At 43.7% G+C, this 27,773-nt stretch overlaps 1 protein-coding gene across 2 annotated transcripts in view; it reads left to right on the top strand.

Moving 5' to 3' along the window:
• Window positions 1-27,773, top strand: part of LOC141153569 (dual adapter for phosphotyrosine and 3-phosphotyrosine and 3-phosphoinositide-like) — a 113,159-nt gene that overhangs the window by 22,653 nt on the left and 62,733 nt on the right. For both annotated transcript variants that reach the window (XM_073638516.1, XM_073638507.1), the window contains exon 2: window positions 25,010-25,132. In XM_073638516.1, coding sequence (XP_073494617.1) covers window positions 25,010-25,132 — 123 coding nt within the window. The remainder of the gene's footprint in view (window positions 1-25,009; window positions 25,133-27,773) is intronic.

Here is a 27,773-nt window from a genome sequence, read left to right as displayed (position 1 = left end):
AAAAACCCCTATGATTCTGGTATTGCTGTAATCACACCGACCCGAAAGAATAAAGTCGTCTAATCACTTATACCGCACGAGGAACGGCGTCAAAAATAAACTCTTGGGTTAGGATTGGGGTTAGGGTTGTGCTAGGGTTAGGGTTGTGCTAGGGTTAGGGTTGTGCTAGGGTTAGGGTTGTGATTTTTTTCAAAAGTAAGAAAAAAGATGACGATATGGCGACTAGTGTTGAGCGCAAGTGCTCGCTACTTGAGTTTGCATCGGGTGCTCTGGTATGCATTGAGTATCGTGGGTATTTGAGTGACATGCTCGAGTCTCTGCCCCATATGCTTCGCGGCCAAAAAAACTTTACGGGGATTGCCTGCCATGCACGAGCGATCCCCGCATGTTTTTTTTGGGTGTCTAATAACCGTGAAACATGCGGAGCAGGGACTCGAGCATGTCACTCGAGCACACGCTGTACATGGTGCATACCTGAGTACCCGATGCAAACTCAAGTAGCGAGCACTTGCGCTCAAAACTAATGACAACTTATTCAATATGATGACCTAATGTAAACAAATTCTGTGTCGTACCTCTGGGTTCAAAATGTTCACTATACACCTTAATAAAATCCTTGAGGGGTATAGTTTCCAAAATGGGGTCACTTGTGGGGGAGCTCCACTGTTTAGGCACATCACGGGCTCTCCAAACGCGACATGGTGTCCGCTAACAAATTGAATGGAAAATCGGCTCAAATTGTTAGCGGACGCCATGTTGCATTTGGAGAGTCCCTGTGTGCCCAAACATTGGAGCTCTCCCACAAGTGACCCTATTTTGGAAACTAGACCCCCCACGGCACCTATCTAGATGCATAGTGAGCACTTGGAACCCCAAGATGTTTCACAAATTGATTCATAAATATGAAAGTGTTTTTTTTTTTTCACTTTTTCATTTTTCCGAATCAATTTGTGAAGCACCTGGGGGTTCCAAGTGCTTACTATGCATCTAGATAGGTGCATTGGGGGGTCTAGTTTCCAAAATGGGGTCACTTGTGGGGGAGCTCCAATGTTTGGGTACACAGGGGCTCTCCAAACATAACATGGCGTCCGCTAATTATTCAAGCAAATTTTACAATCAAAAAGTCAAATGGCGCTCCTTCCCTTCCGAGCCCTGCCGTGCGCCCCACATATTGGGTATCTGCGTGCCCAGGGGAAATTGCACAACAAATGTTGGGGTCCATTTTTTCTTGTTACCTCTGTGAAAATAAAAAAAATTGGGTCTAAAGTAACATTTTTGTGAAAAAAGTTAAATGTTCATTTTTTTTCTTCCACATTCAAAAAATTCCTGTGAAGCACCTGAAGGGTTAATAAAGTTCTTGAATGTGGTTTTGAGCACCTTGAGGGGTGCAGTTTTTAGAATGGTGTCACTTTTGGGTATTTTCTGTCATAAAGACCTCTCAAAGTGACTTCAAATGTGATGTGGTCCCTAAAAAAATGGTTTTGTAAATTTTGTTGGAAAAATGAGAAATCGCTGGTAAACTTTTAACCCTTATAGCTCCCTAACAAAAAAAAATTTTGGTTCCAAAATTGTGCTGATGTAAAGTAGACATGTGGGCAATGTTATTTATTAACTCTTTTGTGTGAGATATCTCTCTGATTTAAGGGCATAAAAATTCAAATTTTGAAAATTGCAAAATTTTCAAAATTTTCGCAAAATTTCCGTTTTTTTCACAAACGCAAGTGATATCGAAGAAATTTTTCCACAATCCTGAAGTACAATATGTCACGAAAAAACAATCTCAGAATCAGGGGGATCCGTTGAAGCGTTCCAGAGTAATTACCTCATAAAGTGACAGTGGTCAGAATTGTAAAAATTGGCCAGGTCATTAACGTGCAAACCACCCGCGGGGCTTAAGGGGCTAGAGGTTACTTTAGATTGGTTTAAATTTTGCAAGACAGTGTTAGCTTGCCCAGGTTGACTTTATTACATAAAATACAGCAAAATTGTGAAATACAGGATCTATGCTCCACCATTAAAGGGGTGTTCTCAAGTTGTTAAATTGTTTTTTAATTTGTGAGACAGCTTGTAAATAGCAAGTTTGCAAACTGACTTGCTTTTTCTAGCTTCTGTCATTCTACTGCAATGAGAGTTTTTGTCTTTTATAGTGCAGAGTTAGTTTATATGGAGCCCAGCCTCTTGAGCTAGGATATTCCAGAAAAGGGATTAACTCTTAACATCGCAGTCAGATCTCTCCAGTCCATTGATTTCTATACAGCGTCAGGGAAATTGAGAAGTCTGAGTCGGTGGTTTGGCTTACCGACTCCACAGCCCTGGTTCTGAGGGTTATGTCATTTCTAGATGTGATTTAGAATTAATTCTGCCAGAGGTTATAGAACGAGTATATTACTGTTGGGTATAAATGTATTTTTAAAAATGTTGAACATATATATTATTATAGCGCCATTTATTCCATGGCGCTTTACATGTGAAAAGGGGAATATATAATAAAAGACAAGTACAATTATGATGAACAATACAAGTCACCGACTGGCACAGGAGGAGAGAGGACCCTGCCCGCAAGGGCTCACAGTCTACAAGATATATGTAATAAATTCAATGAATGATGTATCAAACAGATAACTGTTCTCCACTGTGCCGTGAATGTACTTTAAACCGTTGTCTTAATTTTTATTTTATAAACCAATAGTACACATGAAAATGAGGAACTTTGTAATATATCTTATCAGAGAAATCTGCTTCTTTCACCTCTCTCAATTCATGGGTAAAATCTGTATTCAGTGAAGACCTCCCCATCACTGAGATAGGAAATGACAGTTGGTGCTTTAAAAATTCTATGGAGCAGGGAGGAGCTAGAGACAGACAAATTCTTCTGCAAGTTCTCCTGAAACGACACAGTTCTCTAACTTTATAAGCATCAGATGTCATATGATTTCTCAGTAATGGGGAAAATCTGTGTTTACTGAACATAGAATTTATACCTGTGAATGGAGAATTTTGAGAATGAAAGATCAGTCTAAGAGGAGAAAGGAGCAGATTTCTCTGATGAGCTATATTACAAAGTATTTTTCTTTTCTTGTGTACAATTGATTTATGAAGAACAATTTGAAACCACAGTTACACCTAAAGCCTGTCTGCTATGGAGATCTGCACAGAGCAGATCTCTTCCTTTCGTGGATCTATCAATCCTTCAGCACTTTCAGAGGCCTCATGGGGTAATCAGTATTAGCAGAGTTCATGGGGTTTTCCCACAATCCTGTATGAGTTTTGTTAATCCTCTCATCCCTGCTAGGATGTAGAGTATTTTTAGTCTCTACCCAGAACCTGCACTGGAACTAATAAGTCCTCTGCTTTGATATGGATATGTGACCTTTAACTGTTAATTAACCTGGCTTTTACAAACCCATTTTTTGCCAATGGATGTTTTAACAGTGGCTCTTTGACATTTAAACCTGTAATATATTCGTTATAATTGTGTATATTGTTTAAAGATCTAAAACTGAAAACTGCATTAACATTAGAGAACACCAATCCCCTTTTTACAGTGGAGCACAACTATACGTGTCTTATTAAAGCCAAAAATAAGTATAGAAAGCCCATCGCTGGATTATCATGCAATCCGTTATCTGTAGTGGCCGCCGCAGGGTACTGCACATCTGCCTCCCATTCAATTGAATGGGAGGCGGATGTGCAATAACAAGCACCGGCCACTACAAATTGACGACCAAGCACCGCAGGTAAGCAGTTCCATCCGGCGGCCGCCAGCACCGATAACAGCGGATCGGTGGGGGTGCCGTGTGTGGGACCCCGGCTGATCATACATTGATGCCCTATCCTGCGGATAGGGCATCAGTGTGAAGGTAGTGGACAACCCCTTTAAGCATTCTAAAGGGTTTGGTGATTTGAACACACACTGATCTGCTGACTGAGGAGACCATGTTGAGTCCTCTGTTTACAAAGCACAGCGCTTTACATTTCGTAGTGGCAATACATGGTATTGCAGCTTCTAATCAGGGACAGAGCCTTAGAGAGCTCTAGATTCAGGAACAGCTAATACAAAATGTACAGAGCTCTACTTGGTGAGCAATGAGGAGGATATGGCTCTCACCGGAATGTAGTAGTCCCTTCTAGGGATGAGCGGATCGATCCATGCAAATTCAAACACTTTGTGGAATCACGATTCCTATAAAAAGAAAAATGCAGACCTGCCATTTTGGTGAATTATTTAGTGTCAGCAAATGGATAACCACCTCCTCCAACTCAATACTCCCCTCACTGCTCACTGCCACCCTACTACTCGCTGTCCTTCATCAGGTCCGCTTATACCTACCGTTGCAAACCACAACTCCAGGTTCCTCACTATGGGCCAGAACTTTCCACCGCAATCAGGCCTTGGGTATCACTGTACATTGTAGGATGTGCCCTAAACACGCAATGACGGGGCCAAAAGTCAAGGCCTATAGTGAACAATACAGAGATGCTGCACAAGACAGCAGAAAGAAGCAGACCTGACTGCTGGCAGCAAGCAGCAGGGCAGCCAGAGAGGTGAGCCATGAGGTGAGTATTGGGGTTTTCTTACATGTTACATTTATTATACTCTGGGGTTTTTAGAGACCCCAGAGCATGATAAGGAACATTCAATTTGCTGCAGACATATCAATCCTTGGCAAAATTTGTCAAAGCCGAAGAATTTGAATTTTCAAGCGATTCATGACTAGTCCCTTCAATCAATTGATCGATAGAGATGCCGGAAGTCAGACTGCCACTGATCTGTTATTGATGGCCTATGCTAAGTCCTTACTCATCTATTTGATATATGTTAGAAATCTAATACCTAATCAAAAGTATTCATGAGATCAGATTATTCTCTTCTGGCTTCTTCCATTCCTTCTGGGGTTTTTTTTAGTCAGCAAATTGTCCTAACTATCCTAATTGTTGCGGTTGCAACATGTACTCTGATTAGAAAAATATGCATGGAGCTTATAAAGAGGCACACGGGTTCCCCCATATCTCTTTCCCTTTAGAAGCACTGCTAGATAGGGTTTTCTATTCATTTTATAAAGGACTAGCTATTGAACCCATTCTACACCCAGGTGGCGAGCATTTTTATTGGTATATGCTCCCCCATCCTGGAATCAATGCTCCACACAGATTCCAAGTATCATCATGTGAAAGAAGATGGATCTGACATCCTCGTGAAAGCCTATCGGTGAAATGTGCTTCGGATCTCCACCATCTTATTTCACATGATGATACTTGGAATTTGTGTGGAGTATTGATATACATAGGCTTATGCTTGTCCCTTAAAAACTAAAACTTTCTCTTTAGCAGTCAGGCCTTTCACACTTTTCTTTATAATTTACCATTGTTATATATTTGAGGCTGCTGCTCTGAATACCCAGTTGGGAGTATATTTATTGCACTATGCACTTTGTATGATATAACCCTTTCTCAATTTGAGTATGATTTCACCATATATGGGTAATGCATGATTTGTGCGCTTTATGATATATCTTGTATGCTGTTATCTGTTTTGTATTTATACTGTGATTTTGTACCAGCCGATCCCTGGTGTCCGTTGTTTTGGGCAATTTTTCCTTTTTGTAATTTTTAGTTGTTCTTATTTATATATTTCAATAAATGGTAATTTTAGTTTGGGGGACACAGAGTCACTGATCATGTTAATTTTTTTTTGTGCTAATTAGAGAAGTAGTGAAGAGGCTTGTGGTCAATCTAGAGGAGCTGCAGAGATCCACATCTCAGGTGGGAGCATCTGTTCAGAGGACAATTATTAGTCGTATACTCGACAAATCTTGCCTCTATGAAGGAGTGGCAATAAGAAAGCCATTTTGGAAAACAAGCCATAAGAATTCCCATTTGCAGTTTTCAAAAAGCCATGTAGGGGGGACAAAGCATGTGGAAGAAGGTGCTCTGGGCAGATGAGACCATAGTGAACTTAGGGTTGAATGCAAAACGTTATATGTGGTGAAAAACTAACATTGCACGTCACCCTGAAAGCACTGTCCCCACCATCAAACATGGTGGTGACAGCAGCATGCTGTGGGGATGTTTTTCATCCGCAATGATGGGGAAACTGGTCAGAGTTGAGGAGAAGATGGATGGAGCTAAATACAAGGCAATCCTGAAGGAAAACCTGTTAGAGGCTGCAAAAGACTTGAGACTAAGGCGTAGTCTCACCTTCCAGCAGGACAACGACCCTAAATACACTGCCAAGCTACAATGGAATAGTTTAGATCGAAGTATATTCATGTGTTTTGAATGGTCCAGTCACAGTCCAGACCTAAATCCAATTGAGAATTTGTGGCAAGACTTGAAAATTGCTGTTCACAGATGCCTCCATCCAAACTCTCTGAGCTAGAGCTATTTTACAAAGAAAAATGGGCAAAAATGTCAGCCTCTAGATATACAAAGCCGGTAGAGACATTCCCAAAAAGACCAGCAGCAGTAATTGCAGTGAAGAATGATCCTACAAAGTATTTATTCAGGGAGGCTGAATACATATGCACATCACAATTTTCAGATTTATATTTTTTAAATAATTAAAAAAAAAACTGTATCCATTCCTTTTACTTATCACATAAAATCCCAATAAAATACATTTCAGTTTGTGGATGTAACGTGAAAAAATATGGAAAAGTTCATGGGGTATGAATACTTTTTCAAGGCACTGTTACCAAAGGTGGAGGCAACAGAAAGTGGCATTAGTGGGCAGAGTAAGACATACAAAATGAAGGCACCATAATTAATTTCAAATTTCACACCAGACCCCCCCCCCCCAACTCCCCCAACACCACCCACCAATTAATTTTAGACCCCACACAAGGCTGCATCATATATTTACTCATTGTTGCTTCAGCGATCTCATCACATCCATCACCGTGCCAGAATCAGAACACTGAACTGAAGAGACAGCAATATGGAACAAGGGGCGGTGAGAATTTCCATGTTTTTAATTGGATTTTTCATATTAGAAATCAAACTTGATAGATATTGACCTTGGTAAAAGCTCTACACGGTATCTGGGAGAGATTCAGGTGGGCGCTACTGCTTGAAAGGATAGGGAATTTGTGGCAGGGGGTAACGTCAGGAGGAAAGCGGCCATAACTTTTTTTCTGTTGACAGCTTGTTTTTTGAGTTGATGGCTTTACTTGTACCTTTTTTGGACATGTAACACTTTTTAGTAATTTTTTTATTCTGTTCCTGGGACATATGTTGAACAAAAAGCCCCAAAATTCTGTCATTGGAATTTTTCTTTTTATGTTGTCCACTGTCCAAATTAAAAAACATAACTTTATATATTGTGTTACTATGGATGTGACGCGCCCCCTGGGCCTGTGTTGTGCAGGGGATACCCGGAGCCGGATCGCTGGGGGTTGTAGTTTCCGTGGCGCTGACCCGGTCCGCGCCCAGGGTGGTCAATTCAGTGGCAGTTTTTAGTATTGTGATAATTGTCCGACTACGCCACCCGTGGATTGCGGTCAGTGGGGACCGCCGCTGCAGGGCAGACCGCTGAGGCTGGTATTATGTGTGCAGCTTAGAATGGGATGACTCCCCACGGGAGGAGTATAGCATCAGGGCAGTTAGTGTGGATGATGGGAGTGATGGTGCACGAGCGCAGCAGGAATAACTCCGAGTCCGTGCAGTGCAGTTCAGGGTCTTTACTGATGTTATAAAGCAGACCCTCCCGGGAGTACTGGTTAGCAGTAGGGGCCTGGTCAGTCTGTGAGCAAGCAGGATCTCCCCCTGGCCAGGTGGAGTTGTAGGCCTCCCCGTCTATCTGCACTCTTTCCTGGCTACCTTGCTCTATGCGGGTAGAAGTAGCCCACGTCCTTGAGTATACCGTGTGGTGCTCACCCGTATGGCCGGTGACTTGGGGCCTTCTGTTAGCCTCCGCTCCACGACGGCGGTGCTGGTCCCTTGCTTGTGACCGTGCCTCCGGGCTTCTAAGGCCAGAGGTCCTGGAATCTCCTGCCGGTTGGATTCTGCTGCTGGACCTGGATGTCCCCACAGCCTCGGACTCCGTGTCCGGGTTTAGTGTCTTCAGCCAAGGCGAGCTATCTAGCTTCCAGCCTCTGGCACTCGCTCCTGCTCCTACAGAGCTCCTAGGTCTTCCTTTCCCTGTGTCTGCTGTCCTCCAGACCCGACTGCGTCTCTGTCTGGGACTTCACTACCTAATCCCGCCCCAGACCCAGTTTATAAGGGCAGATTCCTCCCCTCCCAGGTCTGGGCGGGTGGTGTTGCATGCTGAAGGGCTCCTGACCAGAGAAACCTCCCACCTGCTCTCAGACATAATATTTCTATTACTGTGGCAACCAGACCCCTGGGGTGCCACATTCCCCCCTAGTAAATTTTAGTACTACGGGACTAAACACATTTTTAAAGAAACATAAATACAAGGGTATAAACGATAATACAATAACATATTTACAAGAAGCTTTAGTTCTTTAAAGGTCACGGCGTGTCCGCAACCGGGTGTCCATATCACCCAAGGTGAAGTTTGTGAAACAAGAGGGCGTCCATGTCACCCAAGGTGAAGTCTTAAGCGAGGTAGGGGACCTGTCCAAAGAAAACCCCTTGCGTTGGCCTTGGGCGTGGCTGCAAGGCTGAGGCTAGCTACTTTGGGCCGCAAGGAGGCCACGCCAGACAGGTTTTCTCTTCCGCGGCCGTCTTCGCAAGAGGCACAATGTGCAACTATCTACAAGATTGTTCCGGTTATCCAGCGTCCATAACCTGTTAGTCCAAAGAAATCTGCAGGGTAACTGAGAAACATAATTAATAACAGGCAACAACAAAAACCGTAAACATTTTCAAGAAACAGGTAAATTTACAGTGCATTACTTTATATTCTCCAGCGAGCGGGCATCTGACCTCTAGTGACTCTAGTAGACCTACGGAGCTCACTAACTGGTCCTGCACTACAGGGTGTAGGAGGTGTTATGGGTAAGCTGGGCAGCTGTATGCGTACTCTTTGGCTCACTAGGGGCACGGCAGGCTCACTACTAGCAGAGGGTTGATCCTCCTGCGCTGCTGGTGTGGACTCTTCTGCCTCCTGGGCCGGCTGCTCTTCCAGCTCTACCTGGTCTTCTGTAGGCACTTGAGGGGCTGGCTGGAGAAAGGTGAGGACGGGCACCACGATAGCGTTGTTTACTTGTGTCCAGGACCGGGGAAAGTCTCCGAGTATGGTGCTGATCATTTCCTCCTTTTCCTCTACGGGTTGAGGGTCTTCCTGATCTTCATCCATGCTTTGCAACTTCTCGGGGCACTTTTTCAGGTGGTCTCTGGAGACAGTGGCTGTGGTCTCTCCTCCATCCTTGCTGATGACGTACACCTTTGGATTATTGTGGCTTGAGGGCAGTACGGTGTACGGGTCCTTTTCCCACTGGTCGTCCAACTTATGGAGCCGCCTTTTTCTTTTCAAGACCTGCTCTCCAGGTACCAGGGGAACAGCGGGAGCATGTTGGTTATAAGTCCTCTCCTGCCTTTCTCTTGATTGACAGAGACTTCGCTCGACGCTTTCCTGTACTTTCCGGTACTGCTGCTGCTGTTCTGTATCCCAGTCTGCCTCTGGTGAGGTGTACTCGGGTGTCAGGACTCCCATATCCAGGTCGACAGGCAGCTTACCAGGTCTTGCTCGCATTAGGTAAGCCGGGGTACAGTTGGTGGAACCTACCGGGATGTGGTTATACAGGTCCACCAGATCGGGCAGTTTCTCAGGCCACAGACTGCGTTCTTCCAGGGGCAATGTTTTTAGCAGATCTATCACCACCTGGTTCATCTTCTCGCAGAGTCCATTGGTTTGGGGGTGATAGGGCGTTGTTCTTATTTTCTTGCAGCCATACAGGTTGCAGAACTCCTGGAAGACCTCCGCTTCGAAGGCTGGTCCTTGGTCCGTCAGCACTTGGTCCGGGTACCCATGTGGGCGGCAGAAGTGCAGCTGGAAGGCTCTGGCTGCTGTCTGAGCCGTCAAGTCTTTGACAGGGACCACCACCAGGAACCGGGAGTAGTGATCCACGATGGATAGGGCGTAGACATACCCGCTTCTGCTTGGAGCCAGTTTAACATGGTCCAGAGCGACCAGTTCCAGCGGCTGCCTGGTGATGATGGGCTGCAGGGGAGTCCTCTGGCTGGCATGGTCCCTTCTTCTTAGATTGCACGGGCCACAGTCTCTACACCACCTCTCAATGGCTCCTCTCATGCCTATCCAGTAGAACCGTTCACGCAGCAGGAACTCCAGCTTCTTCCATCCGAAGTGCCCTGCCCCATTGTGGTAGGCCTCCAGCACCATAGCTGCGTCCCGTCTCGGTACCACCACCTGCCAGATCTGCTCATGTGTCCGGGAATTGACCATTCTGCGGCACAACTTCTCCTTGTAGAGAAACAGTCTGCTATTTTCCGTCCACAGTTGCTTGGTCTCTTCCGGAGCGCGGTCCAGGCGGGCGTCAGCCTGGGTCAGCATCTCCTTCACCAGACGGACTGCGGGGTCACAGTCTTGCATCTCCACCCAGTTGTAGTGGGGTAAGGGGTTGAGCATAGCGGATCGCTGGCCCCTCACACGGTGGGAATACTGGGTACGGTGGAACGCAGGGAGTTCGACCTCTTCCAGTTCTTCTGGATCTTCCCCTCCGTCCGGTAGGTTTGGCATCCTGGACAGAGCGTCCGCGTTGGTTTTAAAGCGTCCTGCCCGGTATTTGATCGTGAATTCATAGTTGGACAGACGGGCCATCCATCTCTGCTCCAGGGCACCCAGTCTTGCAGTGTCCAGGTGTGTCAACGGGTTGTTGTCCGTGTACACGGTAAACCTGGAAGAGGCAAGGTAATGCTTGAAACGTTCGGTTACTGCCCACACCACTGCCAGGAACTCGAGCTTAAATGAGCTGTAATTCTCAGGGTTTCTTTCCGTGGGTCGCAGTTTTCGGCTGGCGTAAGCAATTACCCGTTCTCTCCCCTGCTGGATCTGGGACAGTACGGCTCCTAGCCCGATGTTGCCTGCGTCCGTGTGGAGGATAAAGGGCTGGCTGTAATCAGGGTATGCCAGGATTTCATCCCCCGTGAGGGCCATCTTCAGCTGGCGGAATGACTCCTCTTCCAGCTTTTCCCATCTGAAGGGTGGCTTCTGGTTTTTAGCTTTCCGAGATTGACCTATCAGGAGGTCCTGCATAGGGGCTGCCTTCTTGGTAAAACCGGGAATGAATCTTCGGTAGTAGCCTACCAACCCGAGGAACTGCCGCACTTCCTTTATGCTGGATGGTCTTGGCCAGTCCTTAATCACGGTGATCTTGTCAGGGTCGGGGGCTACTCCGTCAGCACTCACCACGTGTCCCAGGTACTGTACCTTTTGGCTTCAGTAGATGACACTTTGAGGGTTTTACCTTTTAGGCCATAGTTTGCCAGGGCTTCAAACACTTCTGCCAGGTGTTCCAGATGGTCCTCATAGGTCTTGGAATAGACGATGACATCGTCCAGGTATAATAGGACCGTCTCGAAGTTCCGGTGTCCCAGACAGCATTCCATCAACCGTTGGAAGGTTCCTGGTGCGTTGCAGAGCCCGAACGGCATACAGTTAAATTCGCTGAGTCCCATCGGGGTGGTGAATGCGGTCTTCTCCCGGTCCGCCTCTGCTACAGGAACCGGCCAGTACCCACTAGTGAGATCCAAAGTAGAGAAGAAGTTAGCAGATTTTAATGCAGCTAAGGACTCTTCTATTCTTGGTAACGGGTACGCATCTTTGTGTGTGATACGGTTGACCTTCCTGTAGTCTACACACATTCTCATGGTGTTGTCTTTCTTTTTCACTAAAACTAGTGGAGCTGCCCAGGGGCTACAGCTGTCCCTAATTACCCCAGCCTCCTTCATGTCTTTTAGCATCCCCTTGGCGTGTTGATAGTGTGCAGGGGGTACGGGTCGGTATCTCTCATTTATGGGAAGATGGTCTCCCGTGGGGATGTGATGTTCTACCCCCTTTACTCGCCCGAAGTCCAGCGGGTGTTTACTAAACACTCTCTCGTACTCTTGAACCACCCGATAGACTCCCTGTTTTTGGTGTAAGGGAGTGGAGTCAGTACCCAAATGCAGTTGCTGACACCAGTCCTCCATTGGTTTCTTAGAGCCGTTACCTTCCTCTGGTTGAGATGGAGGCAAGGGTTCCACGGCCTGTACAGAGTTCTGGTTGATGGTGAACAATTTGGCTAGCGTGGCATACCGGGGCAGGTATACTTCTCTCTCCCCGATATTTATGATGCGGATGGGCACCCTCCCATGGCGTACATCGACCACCCCCCTGTGCTGTCAAAATGGTGGGCCTACTGTCTGAGTAGACGGGTTCTACCATTGCTTGGTAGTCTCTACCTCTTAGACCAATAGCTGCCCGGCACCAAATCATCATCTCACTTTTCGGGGGCATGGCAATAGGGAACGGGTCACACATTCTCACGCTACCTATCTCACCACCAGATAATTCCACCTGTTGCCGTTTCATCAGTGCCCGAATCTCTTTTTGGAGGACACGCTGCTGGCTGGAACTGGCGTTCTTGGCAAACTGTTGCAAAATAAGAATCACCTCTGCAAGACAGTTTTCGGTTACGTTAGTACCTAGGGTTATTTTTGGGTGACTCTCGCGACTGTCAATGTCCACAATGATCAGTCCTTGTGCCGGCAGTTCAACCTTACCGACCTTGATGGTCACCTCTTTAAATCCTATCTGTGGCACGGGCTGACCATTGCTGGCAATAATGCTCAGGTCGTCATCTGGGTAGCGGGTTATGTCCGAGTCATTCCAGTACCGCTTGAAGAGCACGTACGGGATGGTAGTCATCTGTGACCGGTGTCCAGTAGGGCACTCATAGGAATGCCATCCAGTACCACAGGCAAGACCGGACATCCCCCCACGTATTTATCATGCCAGTTCGATGGGCCTGATGATCTTATGCCTGGGGGTTGGCCCTCTACCCCAGGTTGTGCCCGTTTAAATGACAGTACCTTGCCATATGTCCGGGTTGATTGCAGCGGCGGCAGATGGGTTGTCCGTCCTCGTTGTATCTGTCGCTGGGTCTTCCTCTGGCCGGTGGGGTCCTCCTCAGTCAGCGCCACGGGACGTCCTCCGGTCCGGATGCCAGCTGGATCTTTCCTGGAGAAGAGACCTGTAAAGACTGCACAGTTCTGGTTAGCACGGCAACACTCTTAGTCAACTCTTGGACCTGATGGTGCAGGTCTGTAGCCGCGTTATTGTTCAAAGCCTGCGCATCAGCTCCCACAGGCCCTGCAGACTAGGGCGCCGCGTCCTGGTGATAAGTGATAGCAGGGCGCCTGTGGGTCACAGCGCCACCTGGTGCCGGTTCTCGGAGCACCCGGATGGCTCTGTCCTTGAACTGTGCAAAGTCAAGGTCAGGGTCCTGTGAGGTCAGGGTCCTGTAAGGCCATTGCCCGCAACTGGGTTCGGTGGGCATTGCACAGTAGACCCTCAATAAATTGTTCGGTCAACAGCTTGTCTGCCTGCTTAATGGCTCTCAGGGCCTCTTGTAGGTTTACAGCATAGTCTATTATACTTTCATGTGCCCGTTGTTTGCACCCGTAAAATCTGAGCTTTATTTTGGCTGAGGTGCGGGTATCAAATGTGTCTTTCAGCCAGGCTAGTATTTCTCTGACAGTCCTCTTCTTCCTAGGTGGCCAGGACTTTACCTCCCTTTGGGCTGCCCCGATTAACTGGGCCACCAGGATGCTCACTTTTTGCTCTTCCGTGAGGGGGTATACCTGGAAGAGGCTATCCAGTCTACCCTAAAGTCACTTAGGGTATGTGACTCCCCTGAGTACTGGTGTAGCCAGGTTGCCCCCGGGATATAGGGCATGGTGAATGGCATGACCGCAGCAGCGGTTGCGCTGGCGGCCGGTGTGGCGGTGGAGCTCCCCTCGGTGTCCGACATCCTCCCCCCCCCCCCCCCAGTGGACCGTGGCCTACCTTGCGATGCTCTTCTTCCGTAGGCCGCGGCTCCGCAGTCTATCGTCGGGGTCGAGGACCTTGCGTCGCGCTCCTGTGACGTCAGCATCGCTATTCCTCCCTTCCAGGACCTTACGCAGCGTCAGTGCGTGGGGCGGAGCTTCGGATCTCGCGCGCTTTCGGCGTCCACGCCCCTCTTCTTCCCGTGCAGCGTCGTGAAGATGGCGTCCGATGGCGGGAAGCAGCTGCGGATGGCGGGAAACGACCCAAGATGGCATCCGATGGCGGGAAACTGCTCCGGACGGCGGGAAACTTCTCTCAGGTAAGTGCAAAAGTCTTTTTTTTTTTCAGGCACGCAATACCCGTTGGGGCAGGTTGGTTTGAATCCTGCCAACTACGCCAAAAGTTGACGCGCCCCCTGGGCCTGTGTTGTGCAGGGGATACCTGGAGCCGGATCGCTGGGGGTTGTAGTCTCCATGGCGCTGACCCGGTCCGCGCCCAGGGTGGTCAATTCAGTGGCAGTTTTTAGTATTGTGATAATTGTCCGACTACGCCACCCGTGGATTGCGGTCAGTGGGGACCGCCGCTGCAGGGCAGACCGCTGAGGCTGGTATTATGTGTGCAGCTTAGAATGGGATGACTCCCCACGGGAGGAGTATAGCATCAGGGCAGTTAGTGTGGATGATGGGAGTGATGGTGCACGAGCGCAGCAGGAATAACTCCGAGTCCGTGCAGTGCAGTTCAGGGTCTTTACTGATGTTATAAAGCAGACCCTCCCGGGAGTACTGGTTAGCAGTAGGGGCCTGGTCAGTCTGTGAGCAAGCAGGATCTCCCCCTGGCCAGGTGGAGTTGTAGGCCTCCCCGTCTATCTGCACTCTTTCCTGGCTACCTTGCTCTATGCGGGTAGAAGTAGCCCACGTCCTTGAGTATACCGTGTGGTGCTCACCCGTATGGCCGGTGACTTGGGGCCTTCTGTTAGCCTCCGCTCCACGACGGCGGTGCTGGTCCCTTGCTTGTGACCGTGCCTCCGGGTTTCTAAGGCCAGAGGTCCTGGAATCTCCTGCCGGTTGGATTCTGCTGCTGGACCTGGATGTCCCCACAGCCTCGGACTCCGTGTCCGGGTTTAGTGTCTTCAGCCAAGGCGAGCTATCTAGCTTCCAGCCTCTGGCACTCGCTCCTGCTCCTACAGAGCTCCTAGGTCTTCCTTTCCCTGTGTCTGCTGTCCTCCAGACCCGACTGCATCTCTGTCTGGGACTTTACTACCTAATCCCGCCCCAGACCCAGTTTATAAGGGCAGATTCCTCCCCTCCCAGGTCTGGGCGGGTGGTGTTGCATGCTGAAGGGCTCCTGACCAGAGAAACCTCCCACCTGCTCTCAGACATATTTCTATTACTGTGGCAACCAGACCCCTGGGGTGCCACAGATGAACAGATACCAATTATGTGGACCCTACTTACTGTTTTGTTATTTTTTACATAATAAAACATTTTGTTAGCGAAAAAGTTTTTTGTTTGTTTTTTTTTTTTCCCTTTTTTATTTTTTTCAGGAACATGTTCACTATATTGCACTACAATACTAAATTGCAAACCATACAGAAAGATTAGAAACATGCAACACACAGTGCTCACATATGAGACATATACGTTACACATTGCTCCCATTTCAGACACATACAGCACACACCAATCACATTTCAGATGCCTGCATTACACTGTGTGCTTCATTATTAAGTGAGAATCTTGACCATATCATCATTTTTATGCAAATTTTTCAACTCTAAGCTGTATAAACTTGATGGTGTGAAGATATCAGATGTTATTTTATTTTTGTAATGAGGGAGGATGTGGCCTAAGGATATCAACATTTTTATCAAGTTGGGCAGAATTATTAGGCAGCTTCTATTCCTGAGGCAAATGGGACAAAAAAAAAAAAGATTTGACTCTGACAAGTCAAAAATTGCTAAAAGTATTACAGAGGGAGGCAGCCGTGTTAAAATTACTAAGATATTGGGTCATGATCTCAGAACCATCAAAAGCTTTGTTGCTAATAGACAATACAGTCTCAAAAAATGTGTGGAGAAAAAAAAAGACATACGGTACATTAACTGCCAAAATTTGAGAAGAATCCAATGTGAAGCGACTAGAAACCATCATCCTCCAGTGCTATCATATTCCAGACCTGCAACCTCCCTGGAGACTCCAGAAGTACAGAGACATGGTCAAAGTAAGAGAGGCTGAAACCCGAACACCACAGAACAAGACAGATAAATTGAAACATCAAGACTGGCCAAGAAATATCTGAAGACAGGTTTTTCAAAGGATTTATGGACTGATGATCTGAGAGTGACTCTTGACGGACCAGATGGTTGGACCCGTGGCTGGATCGATAAAGGGCACAAACTTCCACTTGGATTCAGATGCCAGCATGGTGGAGGTGGGGTACTGCTATGTGCAGTATTATTAAAGCTGAGTTAGTTGGACCTTTTTTGGGTTGAACATGGATTCAAAATCAACTCTCAAACCTACTGGCAGTTTTTAGAAGACCTTTTCTTCAAGCAGTGACACAGGAAAAAGTCTGCGTCTGTCAAGAAAACCATGATTTTTATGCAGGACAATGTTTCATTGCATGCATCCAAGTACTCCACTGCTTGCTTAGCCAATGAAGGGTAAAATAGTAATGACACGTGAGCAAATCCCTATTGAGAACTTGTGAGCCCTCCTTAAACCTGAGGTTTTTGATGATGGAAAACCGTATCAAGACTGGGCCAAGAAATATCTGAAGACAGATTATTCAAAGGTTTCATGGACTGATGAGATGAGAGTGTGAGAGTGACTCTTGACAGACCAGATGGATGGGCCCAAGACTAAATCAGTAACAGGCACAGACCTCCAGTTCATCTCATACCAGGAAGGTGGTGGTAGGTACTGCCATGGGTTGGTATTATTAAAGATGAGTTAGTTGGATCTTTTGGGGTTTAAGATGGACTCCATATCAACTCCCAAACCTACTGCTAGTCTTTAGAAGACACTGTCTCTAAGCAGTGGTACAGGAAAAAGTGTGCATCCTTCAGGAAAACCATGATTTTTATGCAGGACAATGCTCCATCGCATGCATCAATTCAGTACACCTCTCTGAACAGTGTCTGGAAGGCTGTGGTTTGTGCGGGCCAAAATGTTGATCCGCAGCAGATTAAAAAACTGGCAGACTCCATGGGTGGAAGGCTTATGACTGTTATTGAAAGGAAGTTTGGCTATATTGGTCACTGATATTTTTTAAAATGTATTTTTGTACATTTTTAGTTGTTTGGTTATTCTTACTTTAACAAATTAAAATAAACTATTGAGATCGGAAAATGTACTTTTTTCATATAGTTGCATAATAATTCAGCCCACTTCTAGTTGCCCAATACTTATATAAACGTAGCTATTCTCCTAAGAAAGATCAAACTCACTTTAACTTTCTTTAATATTCAGGTTTATTAACCTTTTTGGATTAGCCAACAGCATTCTAGTTGTTCAATAATATAATTGCCTAATAATTGTGCACATTGTACATGTTAGCCCCCTCCTTTTGAAGGCAGCTCACTGTTCATAGACAATGTATACAGAAAGCTGTGGTGTGGGCGGGGTTAGATTTCTGAGCTCTGCTGCATCTAAGAACTCTGTGTTGGACTGCACTGCACCCAGTAAACTAAGTGATGCATCACTGGAATCAGTGTCTCTTTTCCAACATCATGCTGCTCTCAGATGACGTAGTAAAAGCCTGGTGACAGATTCCCTTTAAGTTATCAGCATATTCCTTGGTCAGGAGCAGCTTCATTTCTGGCCATGTGCTCAGAACAGTTATCTGTGGCCCGGCTAACTGAAGTTAGCCAGTCAGCCTGTCCCCTTCACACACTTGGGAAGCCACAAAATGGCTTGCAACCAAAAAAAGGTTTACATAGTGATCCGCATTTCCTTTTAGCAGAGAAAATGTGTAGTACATGTAAATGGTAAAAATGCAGAGAACTCCATGGCAAATAACTAGTTATGGTGGCATAGTGATTTCTAGATAATGGCCTTCTTTGCCCTCTTGCCATATGTAATCAGAATTACATTCTTTTAAAAGAAGCAGAATATTTATACCCGAGTTTGTTGTCCAATCTAATTTGTTCTGCTCGGAATTGAGACTGAAGAGCCCTAAAACGCCCTGCTGTATGTCAATATGTGTCTGTAAAGCCTGTAGACACCTTTTGGCAGCAGAACCAGACTTCAGCTTTGTTATCACCTTTGTACAAACATACCCTGAAAGTCTTCCTCATTCTTGATGAAGGCATCCAAAGCCACAATTTACTTTGAGTTTCAATTCTTTCCATTTTAGCTGCACTGATACACTGTAGCAAAATATCAGATTATAAGAGAGATTTGGGTGACTTTTCTGTTGTATGAATAAATACCATTGTGGTATTCTTAGCTGTACGGAGACATTCACACAGTGTGACAGGTGACATGTTTATGTTTTTACTGCTGTTTTATGAAACTATTTAGATATGTGGGTTGTTTTGTTTTTTTGAGGGGAAAGGAGAGATGATCCAGTTTTCAATCCAAGGACGTGTTAGAATTGTGAGTACTTTATTAAAATATGAATAAACAACCTTTGTCAGTCTGGAGGTGTGAAGGGACATGGGGAAATAACAATATCAGACGCGTTTCAAGCGCAACCTGCGTTCTTAAATTGGTTTGGTTTTTGAGCCTCAGGCCAAAATGGCGTGAATCCATTACATCAATGAAAAAAACAACTAATATACAACTATGGCTGATAACAATTTACATTTTGCATGCACATCAATTTACGTTTCAGTTCAGACTCCCAGGTTTTTTCTTTGCAGTTTAGTGTGCTTTAGTGCATTTAAGGGTGTGGCCGCCCTTTGTCTGAGCTGAAAGGTTCATTCTGCCTCTCAGGTCTATGCTTCTACTAGGGGGTCAGTCTCTCTGCCCTTATCCATATGTATGTCACTTGACAAATGGTAAGGTTTTAATATTAGAGTTAGGACTGTCCCATAAGGGTTGCCGTGACGTGGTGGGATGGCTTTTACATTATTTTGATCAAAATTATGTTAACTAAATACCCTTTATTATTTATCATATCTTTTTGCACTGTGCGATTTATCCATTTACTTCCAGTTATTTGGGTATTTTGCTTGTCTTTGTGTCTCTGTCTAGTAGCCTTATGTGAACATGCATTTACATTTTGCATGCACATCAATTTCTGTTTCAGTTTAGACTCCCAGGTTTTCACTTTCTGTCTCTGCCTGGGCCTCTGACATTGTCAGCATGTGCTTATCCTCTTGTAGGCCATGGCCCTAAAGCTGCATGTGGCTTTCAATAGTGGGTGGCAGGGCTAAGAACACAGATACAGCTAATACAGCACACATCTAGATCAGCAGGGCCTCGAGCTGCCAGCCAGCACTAGTCCGTGTGGCATTTGCCAGAGTTGCCAAATAGGCAGTCTGACCCTGGCTTAAATGTAATGTGTCTTTACAAAATGACCTACTAATTAAATCAGGTTTTTATGTTTAATATATTTTTTTAAAACATTTGTGGGATTTTTTTTTTCATATCACATTCTGTATTAAAAATATCCATCTTGCAATTTTCACATTGGGGCTATTTTTAATCTCCTACTTCCTGTTTCAAAACTCCATATGGACATTAGCAGCAACAGACCAACTCCGACCCTATCTTTTGTATTGAAGCATCTAATGAGCGTGTGCAAAGGTCATTGTGCAGTGAGAGGGAGCAGGGAAGCTGTGACATCACCTATTGTGATTGGTGGATCCTGTGTTATCAGCTGTGATGATGAGAATGTATTGAACATGAAGTGTGTATAAAAGAGCCCCAATGGCCAGAGTAAAAATGACAAGAAATGAATAGATCGATATGTCATTGATAGATCTGTGATTGATAAATAGATATGTGATATACAGTATACAATAGATGGATGGTAGATAAAGTATGTGATAGTTCTAAAGATATGTGATATAGATAATATGTGATTGATAAATAGATACATATGTGATTAAATAGATTGAAAGATAAAACACAAAAGTTGAAGCAGCACAATCAAGTTAACAATTGAGCATGTGGCGTTATCCCACAGGTTATAATAATAAAAATTAAAATAATTAAAATAGAATCCAGAAAATGTCGGCAACACTTAGGGAATTACATGATGTAACAAGTGAAAAATGTTTTTTAGGGGCAGCACGGTGGCTCAGTGGTTAGCACTGCACATGGTGGCTCAGTGGTTAGCACTGCAGCCTTGCAGCGCTGGGGTCCTGGGTTCAAATCCCATCAAGGACAACATCTGCAAGGAGTTTGTATGTTCTCCTCATGTTTGTGTGGGTTTCCTCTGGGTTCTCCGGTTTCCTCCCAGACTGATAGGGAACGTAGATTGTGAGCCCCAATGGGGACAGCAATTATAATGTATGTAAAGCGCTGCGGAATATGTTGGCGCTATATAAGAATAATAATTATTATTATTTGTTCATGTGAAAAATGGGCAACGTTTCCATTCAAGAACACCGACAAAGGCTCTGTGAACTTCAGACAAAAAGTTCCGTCTTTTTCACATGGATCAATAAACTCTTTTTTTTCACTTTTTACATCAATGAAGAGACCGCAGCACAAACTGTAGTGAAAAGACCGGTGACTGTGCTTGTCTAAACAACTGTATAAAACATTAGTTTACTTGTTTTTTTTTCTCTTACCTTTTGTAATCCCACTCACCCACCACTCAATATTATTTACCTGGGCACCCACATTGCATTGATCTGTATTCTCCATGCCTAGGTCTGCATTCATCACGCCCTGGCAGCTCATAACACCCATTAGCACCTTCATATCTCCACAGTGAAGGAATAGTTTTGTTCTTTCAGCTGACGGCTCATATATAATAAATGCAAAATATTGACGTTAATATCATGATTCACAAACACCAATTGTGAAGATTGTGTTGTACTTTTCAACACTGTTGGAAGTTTTTAACTAGCTCAGAAGACGAGGAGGTGGCATGTAGGTTTCTAAATTAAATATGGAAGAGCAGCAGACCCAAGACAAAAAAAAGTTCCCAGGTATTAAATGTCTGCAGTTTTCATCTGTCAACGCCGGATAAACCATGTCCTAGAGCGAGTACAAAGTGAGCAGCATATTGCTTACAGCCTCTGCACAATGTACAGATAAGCCGCATCCAAATGAAGTCCCTCAGCTGTGGAGGCCACACTACCAGAAGACTTTCAGCACGCGTCTATCATCGCTGTTCTCTCGCTAGAGGTCATTTCCATGTGTTCAAGATCCTGTTAAGAATATGGACAAACAGTGCAGTGAATCATGGACCTTCCCGTTCTTGCTTTTTTTTAGTCACATGATAAAAACCAGTTTCTCAAGATGATGCTGTCAAATGTCATCAATAAATACCAAACTGAGAGCAAGCCAACCTGCTGGGCCTAATTCACATTAAATAGATGTTCCCTTGGTGGAAGGACCGTCTCTGATAACAAGATTTTCACAACTAATTCAGCCAGTTGGCCTCATGCTTGGGGCCACAGCTGTGGGTGTCCCAAAGTGTGCCAAATGTCATGGCGGAGCTTCATTGTGGATTATCACATTCTCATCAGGTGTAAGCAGATCGTTTTCACCTGAACACCGGTATCAGGGCTTCACACTTGGATCATATCTTCTACAATTAAATGTGGCCCATCATAGTATCTTGATACAGTGATGTTGTATATGATATAAGGCAGAATATTTGTGCACACAGTCATTTCATGTTCTTCTCCTTCTGTTAGCGTCTGTCTGTGTTATGCCACCACTTTATTATAACCCGTGACCTGTTGTAACATACTGTATATTACAGTTCCATACAGTATAGAGTTCCATACAGTCGGAATAAAAACATGTACTACTATGTGTTTAATTATTACGCAATTTGTACTTTTCATGATTAATATTATTATTGAGCTACTACAGCGCTGATGGTCAATCCAAAAGCTGAAACCTGAGTATTTAAGAAAGCAAAAGTGAGGTTTTGTCTCTCTTAGGAGAATATCTGTGTGTATAATTATTGGTCAACTATTAGTGAGCTAAATTATTATGCAAATAAATGAAAAATGTAAATGTTACCATCTAAATTGTTTATTTTCATCTGTTAAAGTTAAGCATAATAATAACCAAACAACTCAATGTATAAAAATATATTTCTAACATTAAAAAAATATCAGTGACCAGTATAGCCACCCTTCTGTACAATAACGGTCATAAGCCTTCCATCCATTGAGTCTATAAGTTTCTTAAGCTATTGGTGATCAACTTTTTGGCCAGACACTGTTCACATAGATGTACTGTTTTCCCTCACCCTAAATCTCCCATTTAAGAAGGGCTCACAAGTTCTCAATACGGTTTAAGTCAGGGAAGGAAGGGGGCAATGCCATTATTCTTTCAGCTTTAAGGCCTTTACTGGCTAGCCAAGCAGGGGAGCACTTGGATGCATGCAATGGAGCACTGTCCTGCATAAAAATCATGGTTTTCTTGAAAGATGCAGACATTTTCCTGTACCACTGCTTGAAGAAAGTGTCTTCTAAAAACTGGCAGTAGGTTTGGGAGTTGATTTTGAGTCCATCTTCAACCTGAAAAAGGTCCAATTAGCTCATCTTTAATAATACCAGCCCATAACAGTACCCAACTCCATCTTGTTGGCATCTGAGTCAAAGTGGAAGTCTGACCCCATTATTGATCCAGCCATGGGCTCATCCATCTAGTTCCTTAAGAGTAGCTCTCATCTTTTCAGTCCATAAAATCTTTGAAAATCTGTGTTCAGATATTTTTTGGCCCAGTCTTGACATTTCACCTTCTGTATCTTTTTCTGTGGTGGTCGGGTTTCAGCCTTTATTGACCATGTCTCTAACCACTGAACACCTTGTACTGCTGGTCACTGCAGGGAGGTTGCAGTTCTGGAATATGATAGAACTGGAGGATCATGGCTTCCTGGTCGCTTCACGTTTGATTCTTCTCAAATCTTTAGCAGTTAATAAGCATCTTTTTTTCTCCAAACATTTTTTTGCAACTCTGACTCTTTGCAACAAAACATTTGATGGTTCTATGATCATGCCCAAATATCTTAGCAATTTCAAGAGTACTGCATCCTTCTGTAAGACTTTTAACAATTTTTGACTTTTCAGAATCCAGTCACCTCCCCTTTTTTTGCCTATTTTGCCTAAGAAAACAAGTTGCCTAATAATTCTGCACATCTCGATAAAGGGTGATATCTCACCCTCCCTCATTACACAAATGCACATCACCCGATCTGCTTCATCCAGTACGCATTCAAGTTTATACAGCGCGCAGTCGGAAATTCCGCATAAAAATTATGATTTTGTCCAAATACTAACCTACCTAATAATTCTGCACACACTGTATATGCTTTAAGGTTGAAAGAGCTAAAAGAGGTGCAAAAAATGTTTTCTTGGTAAGTGTATTTGATTCTTACATTAAATATTCATACTCTTATGGGTCTAAATGAAAAAGAAAATGGAACTTGTGTATCTCCATTGATTGGCTTATGTTTGAATCACGTGAATTGCAGATTAGTTGTTTTTCATTTAATGTTACTTCATCCATATTTAACGTAGATAAACTAAACTGATGCTGGACTACTACGTTTCTATTTCGTATTCACAATCTTTGCCAAATGTCATGGAGGAGCTTCATTGTGGATTATCACATACGTATGCGGTGTAAGCAGATCGTTTTCACCTGAACACTGTTATCAGGGTTTCACACTTGGATCATGTAATTTTGTCCTTCAATGTGGCCCGTTACAGTATCTTGATCCAACAATGTTATACAATATATGATATACTAGACACAATATTTTTGCACACAGTAATGTCATGTTCAAAAATTCCCCTTGTGATAAATTCCCCCCCAAAAGTGCCCTTACTCAGGCTCTCATTAATGGGAAGCAGATCTCTCGGCGTAAATGACTTCAACTTCAGCAACCAACAACAACCAAAATAATCCAACACGATAGATTAACTTTTTAACAGATACCTCTCATTGTTACATTTGTGTAATAAAAAAGAACAGATGAGCTGTAGACAATGCTTTAAATTAGCTTTTTCAGAAGTTTAAAATCTCTATCATGTGGGCACCCTTTTGACATTTCCAGAAGACCTTTTTTGCTGCGCACTACTCAATTAATTCGGACTGGTAACCCACAAACAAAAGTTGATTTTAATCAATAGATCTTGGAATAATAATAATTTCCACAATTTGATGTGTTGAAATAAAATGTTCCTGTGCTGAGATAATCTTATAAATGTGCCCCTGCTGTGTACTGTGTAATGGCCGTGTCTGACCGTGCAGGAACATGGTCTGATCATACCACAGCTCCTGGGCAAATATCATTAATTTCTGCAAGAAGGTCCTAGACATGGAAATGTTTTTACTTTTTTACCATCTGTATAGAAGAAGCAAAAGCAGAGATCTTAGAATTGGTCAGAGATTGGATCACCGCGTAAATGAAAAATATTGTGAAGAATTTAAAGCTGTGTTCACACTGATTTCTGACCAGTCTGATGATGACATTGGTCTGAGTTATTCATGCCAACAAATGTTCTCCTCTTCCATTTGCCCTAAAAATATAACCTTTTCTGTTTCTTATAATGGACTTGTCTTTCAGATACCTGTTTACACACACACAGATTTTGGTCTGCTTGGATAGAAATTGATCAGATAGCTGTATGTGTAAGTGCATACTCTCGAGTGCAGATATATAACTTTTGCAATGATGTATTTATTTACCTAAAACTTGATGATCTTGCAAAAGAAGGTTCCACAGTGTGTCCACATGTCTTCCGGTGATGCATCAGTCCTGTTTCCTCTTAAGTGCTAAGTATGGGTAATCTTTTAGCAGACTTCACTTTGATATCAAGTAATGCAGATGTATAGACAATAGCTGTCCGTGTGTTTTTATAGAACTGCAGGTTTGTAACCACAAATGTTTTTTTGCCTTTTTCACCAGGTGGTTCCATGACAATCTGTCCCGACATGCAGCAGAAGCCCTTTTGCTTACAAATGGCCAGGATGGGAGTTATCTCCTGAGGAACAGTGACTCCAAGGAAAATGTCTACTCATTGTCAGTGAGGTGGGTACAGTGCCTGAATGCAGGCTGACATAGGTACCTAGATGTAAATCTTCACAAAATAATGTACATAGATGTAATACCTGGAATACATAGATATACCATGCGCAACATTGCATAATATGATACAGTAAATTTAAAGGGGTATTCCCATTTCCAAGATCCTATCACAATATGTAGTAGGTGTAATAAGAATAATATTAGCTCATACCTCCAATTAGAAATATAGTATAGTTCTTCTGATTCTCTGTCACTTACCCCATGTGCAGGTCATCACATCTGCTTAGGTATCCCTGCTTACGATCACTCATATATTTGTTTTTTCTGCGATTTAATATTTTTTTTTTTGCGTTAAGTAATATGGCATTAATATATCCTGCTACTACATTGTAACTTTCTATTAGCAGCGTCATCACCAAAATGTATTTACTCTTGTATTGGCTTAGACATACTTGAGAGGTTTATCTTTTGTAACCATAGACTGTGGAAATTGGGTAACAGCAAAAGTTGTCTGACACAAAGGATATGGGAAGGATATAGTCTGAGCTGACTAATGTCACTCAGTGCAGACACTGATAAAACAGAGTAACTTTGTCATCCATAATTCTATGGAAAAGACAGGGGAACAGTATATAATTGTACTATTACGGTATGTTTGTACCTGATGACAGGCCTCTTCAAGAGAAATGATTCATATTTTGTTGTGCTGTCACTAAATGGATAGTAGTACCTGTGACAAAGTCACTGGCAAAGTACTGGAGGGGAGATATGTAGCACTGAGATTATTAGCTCCAGTAATTAAACATAGGAAAAAGGTTCCAGCACGCAAAGGGGTTAATCCGCGATCTTTAGTGCTAGGATGATTGAACACCTGTAGAGAGGGAGGAGGTCAGAGGATAAAATTCACAGCCTTTAGAGCATTTGGTGTGGGGAGGGCCTGGAGGTGAAAGCTCTGAGCTGTTTGTGGCACACATGCTGGATGTATGGAGATTGCAGGTCTCCTGGTTTGAATCCCTTTGTTAAAGGACATGGAATCTGGACGCTAAGCCGGGTGCGCTAACCAGCACTATTATATGGACTTGTTATTTTATGTTTTACCTTCTGCCGGACAAACGCTGGATTTACGTTTTCTGGTGACTTGGTTTATGAGGATTGCAATAAACCAGCCGCACTTTAAATAGAAACTGTTTGTGTCTATCTCTATAAGAAGCCGAGTGAATCTACCATATATCATAAGTATGAGTTTATATACAGCCATGGTGGCGTAATGCCTATTCTGAAATTAATGTAAATAAAATAAATATATATATATAATTATAAATAAAGACAGTACACTATTATTTTGGATAAAATAGGCTGCAATGTTTATTAAAGGGTTACCTGAGTTAAGATTAATAAAAACCATGTACAGTCATAGCAGATAGTGTTATCACCCTTGAAATTGTTCCAGAAAATGAAGTATTTCTCCCAGAAAATTATTGCAGTTATACATGTTTTGTTATACACATGTTTATTTCCTTTGTTTGTATTAGACGAACACCAAAAAAACAGAGCAAAAAAGGCAAATAAGATATCATTTTACACAAAACTCCAAATTGTTTGCACCCTCAACTTAATATTTGGTTGCCCACCCTTTGGAATAAATAACTGCAATCAATTGCTTCCTATAACCATCAACAAGCGTCTTACACCTCTCAACTGGAATTTTGGACCACTCTCCTTTTGCAAACTGCTCTAGGTCTCTCATATTTGAAGGGTGCCTTCTCCCACAGGTGTTCAATGGGATTTAGATCTGGACTCATTGTTGGCCACATCAGAAATCTCCAACGCTTTGTTTTCATCCATTTCTGGGTGCTTCTTGAACTATGTTTGGGCTAATTGTCCTGCTGGAAGACCCATGACCTAGGATGCAAACCTAGCTTTCCTGCACTGGGCACTACATTGTGACCCAAAATCCTTTGGTAATCTTCAGATTTCATGATGCCTTGCACACAGTGAAGGCACCCAGTACCCGAGGCAGCAAACAACCCCAAAACCTCTTTGAACCTCCACCATATTTGACTGTAGGTACTGTGTTCTTTCCTTTGTAGGCCTCAATGTTTTTTCAGTAAACAGTAGAATGATGTGCTTTACCAAAAAGCTCTATCTTGGTGGTGTCTGTCCACAAGACTCTTTCCCAGAAGGAATTTGGCTTACGTACATTTTGGCAAACTGCAGTCTAGCTTTTCTATGTCTCAGTGTCAGCAGTGGGGTCCTCCTGTGTCTCCTGCCATAGCGTTTCATTTCATTAAAATGTCGATGGATAATTTGCGTTGAAACTTGATTAGAGCTGCTTATCTTATTATATTGCGTTGCAACCTTTCATCAACTTTTCTCTGCCGTCCACATCCTGGGAGATTAACTACAGTGCCATGGGTTGTAAACTTCTTAATTACAGTTATATGAAAAAGTTTGGGCACCCCTATTAATTTTAAGCTTAATGTTTTATAAAAATTGGTGTTTTTACAACAGCTATTTCAGTTTGATATATGTAATAACTGTTGGACATAGTAATGTTTCTGCCTTGAAATGAGGTTTATTGTACTAACAGAAAATGTGCAATCTGCATTCAAACAAAATTTTACAGGTGCATAAGTATGGGCAC

This window comes from Phyllobates terribilis, unplaced genomic scaffold (assembly GCF_046119375.1).
Source record: "Phyllobates terribilis strain yellow unplaced genomic scaffold, ASM4611937v1 Scaffold_1__5_contigs__length_1240528914, whole genome shotgun sequence".
In the NCBI taxonomy this organism is placed as follows: Eukaryota; Metazoa; Chordata; class Amphibia; order Anura; family Dendrobatidae; genus Phyllobates; species Phyllobates terribilis.
This window is presented reverse-complemented; position numbering and strand designations above follow the sequence as displayed.